Here is a 6,233-nt window from a genome sequence, read left to right on the forward strand (position 1 = left end):
ATATTTTACATATTTCTGTTATTAATATAATATATAATAATACATTAAATATTTTAAAGATAAACAGTCTAGTTGGCACAACAGGAATCTTCACTATTTTCGGCATCTGCTCTTTTTTGGAAGCAATTTTTATTTATCTTGCTCTACCAGAAACGAAGGATCGCACGCTTCAAGAAATTGAAGAATATTTTCAAGTAAGAAAATTTAATTAAGAAATAGAACAAATTTATTAATAGCTACAGTATGATGAATGTATAATTGTATATTTACAGCAAAGTAATTTTCTATGGATAAACAGAACAAAGACGAAAAGAGATAACACAGATGTGCTTACAAAAGCTGAATCTAATTGTTTAATTCCTTTATCTGAGTGTAAATAAGAATAAAACGTAATTAGGATTTATACGACTGCGATATTTAATATTAGAGGTAATTGTATATATTTCGAGATATCTAAGAATATCACGTTGACGTGCGGGAATATGTGTGATTAGATATATTTATAAGTTAAAAAATTTTATTTGAACTTTTTATGATTAATATTTGAATAAAACCAAACTTTTGATAAGAGATTTTGTATTCCGTTGTAATTATTTAATAAAATAAATGTATTTCTTTAGGTAATAAAAGCGACAGATAATATATTTACCGATTTATTGTTTTATCATTGGCTTATATTCGCCTATCTTTTTACACATTAATTGATAATTTTTTTGATTAATTGTTTTTTGATAATTTTGCAAGAAATTAACAATCACAATACTGTTTTGTGTTGAAAGATATAATTGATCAATTTTTAATCATCTTTTTGATTACATTATCGCGTAAAAAATTTATAATCGTTTAACGATAGTTGTATATGCCTTGTAAAAAATGATGAATTTTGTTATTATACATTTTCGTTCTCTTTTAATAAAATATTTTGTAAGCTATTTACGTATTTATTATATATATATATATATATACATGCAAAACTTACTATACATTTTATATTAATACATTATATTATATTTCTCTATACTCTTATTTATATACACATTATACGTTTTATTATATTGTATTTTATTATGATATTAAATTATATAAAATAATATATTAAGAAACAAAAGAATAAAATGCAAATATCGAATATAATTGGTGAGGATGATAGAAGGCTTTGTAATTTAATCTATTTTAGTCCGAATTAAATTTTATTTGAACTTCTTTTACATTTACTTTTACAGATATGATTTTGGAAATAATGTTTATTATAATCTATCGTTATTCGATTTTCGTATGTAATACTTTGAACACACGTTGACACTGGAATAAAACTATTATCTTTTCGAATGTCTTTCTCTTTTTGTGTATGTTATATATATAGAGATATCTATAATCGCTATATAACATTTGTTTTATATTCATTAATATATGTCTTTAATATATTCGTGTTTCAATATATCCTTCTTCGATATATTATATACTTATAGTTATATTTTTAATATATAGTTGACAGGATTATTAATTTTTTATAACATTTACATCCCGTAAAAATAAAACATGAAAATTATTTAATGACTTAATAAATTAATAAAACAAAAAAGGAGAACTATGACATTGTCAACTTTACATCTTTTTTCGTTCTCTATAGAATAAATCTTCTTTTTATGGATTCCTAACGTGACAACTGTATCATATTTGGCATAATCTCTATTATTGTATGTATATCATGAATTGTTTATCTGAATTAAGAAAGATATGTCTTCAAACTACACTGTACCTAAAATAATCACAAAATGAATAACTGATTGACATTACGGACTGTTAAATTGTGCGATAATGAACTATGATAGTTATTTCCTTTAAGCGTGAGGGTTGCGGAATTTCTCTCCAGCATATTTCGCAGCTGCTCCAAGCTCTTCCTCGATACGCAAAATCTGATTATACTTTGCCAAACGTTCCGAACGGCAGGGTGCGCCCGTCTTAATTTGGCCAGTCGAAAGACCAACGACCAAGTCAGCAATAAACGTATCCTCCGTTTCTCCAGAACGATGAGAGACCATAGTACCCCAACCGTTACTCTTGGCAAGATTGTGAGCGTTGATGGATTCGGTTACGCTACCGATTTGATTGACTTTTAACAATAAACAGTTGCAAGCTTTCTTCGCAATAGCCGTTTTAATTCTGTAAAGTAACAGCATACAATAAAGTTTAATTTAATTTTTTTTACATGAGCAAGTTTAATTTAAAATGACAACAGCAGATAAAGCTTTTATTTTATATGTTACCTCTCGGGATTTGTGACGGTAAGATCGTCACCGACAATTTGAATAGGAGTAGCCGCGGTCAGAGATGTCCAAGAATCCCAGCCATCCTGATCAAAGGGATCCTCAATCGATACGATTGGGAATTCTTTGACAAATTCCAAGTACAAATTCTTCAGCGCTTCTGGTTCTAGATATGTGGATGGATCAGACTTTTCATTCTTGAAATCCAAGTCATACTTCCCATTTTTGTGGAATTCGGAAGCGGCAACATCCATGCCAATTTTGATCTTTCCTTCATAACCAGCGGTCTACATATTGAGAACAAAATTATTGTAAGTTATCGATTATCAGAAAATAACAAATGCATTTGAGTTCTAAATCTCTTAGTTTACCTTAATAGCACTTATGATCAAATTAAGAGCTTCTTTGTTTTCCAAAATGTTTGGTGCAAAACCACCCTCGTCACCGACTGCCGTGGCATCGAGGCCGAACTTCTTCTTGATACCTGCCTTCAAATGGTGATAGACTTCACTGCCCATTTTCATCGCTTCTGTGAAGTTAGACGCGCCAGTAGGCAAGATCATAAACTCTTGCATAGCCAGCTTGTTTCCGGCATGAGAACCTCCGTTAATAACATTGAATGCTGGTACTGGTAAGATTATGTTTTCATTACCAGCCAACTCAGCAATATGTCTGTAAGATGAATATATAAAAAAAATAAGTAGAAAAATAATTTTACTTTGAGAAAGAACAATTTTATCTCGAGACATAAAAGTGCAAATTTTTTTTAAGTATATTAAACTTTTCTAAAATATTACATAAAAATATTTATTAATAAAGATAATTACTTAAAATTACTTCAAAATTGTAGCGTTTAGAAAAAAACTTAAACCTTTTTAAAATAAAATAAAAAAAATAAAAATCTACAAAAAAAGTCCATTGTATACGATATTTTAATTTCTTTATAATTTATATAAAATAATTTTCTCTTTATATAAGAATGATTGATTTATACGAGTTATATTTACTTATACAAAGGCAAGCCCTTTTTCTGAGCTCCAGCTTTGCAAACTGCTAAAGAGACACCCAAAATTGCATTCGCTCCAAGTTTGGACTTATTTGGTGTGCCATCCAGGTTCAGCATGAAATTATCGATATCCGTTTGCTGCGTCACTTCTAAGTTGGCCTTAAAAATAATATCACATTTGTTAAATGTTTTCATGTTTTCAGTATCAAATATTATGTAATAAATATTCGATATTTGTATATCATATAGAAATACCTTCAATAATTGAGGAGCAATGATGGAATTTACGTTTTCTATAGCTTTAAAAACTGACTTTCCATGATATTTTGATTTATCATTATCTCTCAATTCCAAAGCTTCGTGGACACCAGTAGAAGCACCGGATGGTACTGCTGCTCTGAAAAGTCCAAGCTCGGTGACAAGATCGACCTAAAAAAGCAAGTAATATTAGCAAAAAAATATTCAATAAGACATTATATTTTCAAGATTCAATAAGTTACCTCTACTGTGGGGTTTCCACGAGAATCGTAGATTTGACGGGCTTTGATGCTTTTAATAGGCATTTTGACGCAATTGCTTGCTGATGCAAAGAGCCTTGTTGAGATTAAAGAACTACAATATAAAACAACGCAAGAAAATTATAAAATGTGTCAGTTCTTTAAAAATAAAAATCGTTTGTAAAAATCCATGTTTATTTCTCACATTAGAATCTTTGTGTTACAAAATTATCGTAATATTATACTATGCTGTTGTCCAAAGCGTTTTCGCTAAAGATATAATCTTTTTAATTTATAATTATCTGATAATTTTTAAATAATTGGATCGTAATACGATCAATTGTTTGATGTTACTAACAAATTGTAACAACTTATGATAAAAAGATATAAATTTCAGATAAGATAATAAATTCCAGCGAAATTAAATAAGCGATCACAATTTTTAAATAAAGAAAAACAACTATCAATCAAGAATATTGCAGCAAAATGTAAGATACAGGAACTGACATTAAGTTATAATATAATTTAGAAAACAATTACACATATATATAAATTGTGGATCTTGCGGAAATCTAAAAATTAACGTTGAATTATTGATAATATAAACGCTAAATATCGATAAATCACGGATATTTGTCAAGTCGCACATCGACCTTGTCAAGGTCATTCTTTATTTGTTCAATATCGAAAAAAATCGATGTATAACATAAGAAATGTCTGATTTATATTAAAAATAAATACACGTCAAAAAATCACGATATTAGCGAAATCACGATTGTTAACGACCTTATGCTAATGAAGTTCCGATACGAGACCATGAAACCGGCATGTAACACCATTTCTTGAATGTTCAGTCATGCAAGGAAAGACAAATAAATTTCACGAAAACGCGATTTCAATCCACAAAATAAACTACAGTTTATCTGACACTTAGACATTGCTCCGAATATGCTCACCTAACGTGACGTGTGACAGTTTGCACGAAACGTTTGACGAGGAATGAGGCTTGACCTAACCGACGACCTCCTCAGTCGGCTCAATCGTAATGCAAGCAGAGAGATATCGATTGCAAGATGTACGCGAGATGTTAGGTTAATGCAAGCAGAAAGAAGGGAGTTCATCTCTTCACAATGAACGCTGAAAAACCTATTTAAGAGATAATTTTTTCTCGACATTGCTTCTAAATAGTTGAAAAATCATTTTTTCACTATCGTGCTGCAATTATACAAAAAATTCGTTTTTAATTACTGAACATTTTATCATTGAATTTGACATGCTCGCAATCCAATGGTTGAGCGTCTTTTGGATAGTGTTGGAAATCAATCGGTTGAATCTACAGATACGAACCAATCGCGTTCGACTACAGTTGATTACGGTGTCAAAAGAATTTGAATAATAAAAACGAGTCTTTCCTTATTTTATTTGTTTTCCATCTTTAGATTTCTTTTCTTCGTTTATACTGTGTTGTTCTTTATGTTTAAATAAAATAAATGTATATCTCAATTTTGGAAAAAAAAAGACGGATTTTCTCGAGAAATTTCCTTTGAAGAGTATGACAATTCCACTATATTTTAGTTGGCAACACTGCCAATCATCTTTGACCAGACATTTGAAATAAAATTCAAACATACTGTTCGTAGAGGTGAAACGTGTCGTGCCCAAATTGTGATTCAAGAAATCATGATGAAGCCGAAAGTAGTACAATTAAAAAATAAATACCTTGTACATTATAAGAAGCTGCCATCTAACTTTGGTGCTGTAGAAAAAATTAGACTGAACCTTGGTCAAGAACAACATGATAGACGCAAGAAACGTCGAACAGACGAATTCGAGAAAAATCGAATTATTTCCTCACCTTGTTCAGTGACATCGCAAAAAGGTGCGCCGAGATATTATTATGTAATTGCTCGCATTATATATCAGCATCTGAGAAAAAAATATTCATTTGATTAAATTAACTTAACAGTATATTTATTTCTTACATTGAAGAATATATCATTCATATTATATTATATTTGACTTACATACATATATTTTTTATCAAAAGAAATAAAGACGAATTAAATTAATTCAAATTAAGTCAAATGAACAATTTTTCTTTCTTATATAATGTATACATTTCGAAAAACTTGCCAATTTCGATGTATCTTATAGCGAACTTCGGAGTGCATATTAAAATACAATATTTTAATTTGTTATATAAAAGTAAAAATATAAAATTATAAAAAACAGTTTTTACTTAACGATAAAATCAAATTCGCTATTAATTTCGTGTATCTCGATATTTCGAGAATTTATTTACCTGCAAATATTAAGACCTACCTTTGACCGAAAATGACATACTTCTTTTATTTGTATTTATTATTTTTTAGTCTATTTCACTTAGTATTGTATACAAAATTTGTGTTACATTAATTATTACATAATTACCCGGGAAAAATATTTTATATATAATTATATAAA

General features: G+C 29.0%; 3 protein-coding genes across 3 annotated transcripts in view; 2 read left to right on the forward strand and 1 right to left on the reverse strand.

Moving 5' to 3' along the window:
* LOC108745946 (facilitated trehalose transporter Tret1-2 homolog) overlaps nucleotides 1-566 on the forward strand; it is a 13,410-nt gene extending 12,844 nt beyond the window's left edge. The window contains exons 10-11 of the mRNA XM_018482376.1: nucleotides 60-194; nucleotides 273-566. Coding sequence (XP_018337878.1) covers nucleotides 60-194; nucleotides 273-380 — 243 coding nt within the window. The 3' untranslated portion in view covers nucleotides 381-566. The remainder of the gene's footprint in view (nucleotides 1-59; nucleotides 195-272) is intronic.
* A 962-nt stretch (nucleotides 567-1,528) lies between these two features.
* LOC108746012 (enolase) lies at nucleotides 1,529-4,875 on the reverse strand. Its single transcript, XM_018482482.1, has 7 exons — nucleotides 4,727-4,875; nucleotides 3,774-3,885; nucleotides 3,529-3,702; nucleotides 3,275-3,432; nucleotides 2,639-2,939; nucleotides 2,268-2,554; nucleotides 1,529-2,163 (listed from the first exon to the last, which is right to left on the reverse strand). The coding sequence occupies exons 2-7, from the start codon at nucleotides 3,834-3,836 to the stop codon at nucleotides 1,842-1,844; spliced, it is 1,305 nt and encodes a 434-aa protein (XP_018337984.1). The 5' UTR covers nucleotides 3,837-3,885; nucleotides 4,727-4,875; the 3' UTR covers nucleotides 1,529-1,841.
* Nucleotides 4,876-5,450: 575 nt separating this feature from the next.
* The window catches only part of LOC108746011, a 3,342-nt gene continuing 2,559 nt past the window's right edge, over nucleotides 5,451-6,233 (forward strand). Inside the window, exon 1 of the mRNA XM_018482481.1 lies at nucleotides 5,451-5,649. Within this exon, the coding sequence (XP_018337983.1) occupies nucleotides 5,451-5,649 (199 nt within the window). The remainder of the gene's footprint in view (nucleotides 5,650-6,233) is intronic.

This window comes from Trachymyrmex septentrionalis, unplaced genomic scaffold (assembly GCF_001594115.1).
Source record: "Trachymyrmex septentrionalis isolate Tsep2-gDNA-1 unplaced genomic scaffold, Tsep1.0 scaffold16, whole genome shotgun sequence".
Classification (NCBI taxonomy): Eukaryota; Metazoa; Arthropoda; class Insecta; order Hymenoptera; family Formicidae; genus Trachymyrmex; species Trachymyrmex septentrionalis.

Excerpts from the sequence above, each read along its gene's own strand:
- LOC108746012 (XM_018482482.1), bottom strand. The coding sequence starts at position 3,836 with ATGCCTATTAAAAGCATCAAAGCCCGTCAAATCTACGATTCTCGTGGA. Across the intron at positions 3,703-3,773 it reads GTGGAAACCCCACAGTAGAG|GTCGATCTTGTCACCGAGCT; the intron begins GTAACTTATTGA and ends TTGCTTTTTTAG. Across the intron at positions 2,164-2,267 it reads ACCGTCACAAATCCCGAGAG|AATTAAAACGGCTATTGCGA; the intron begins GTAACATATAAA and ends GTTACTTTACAG.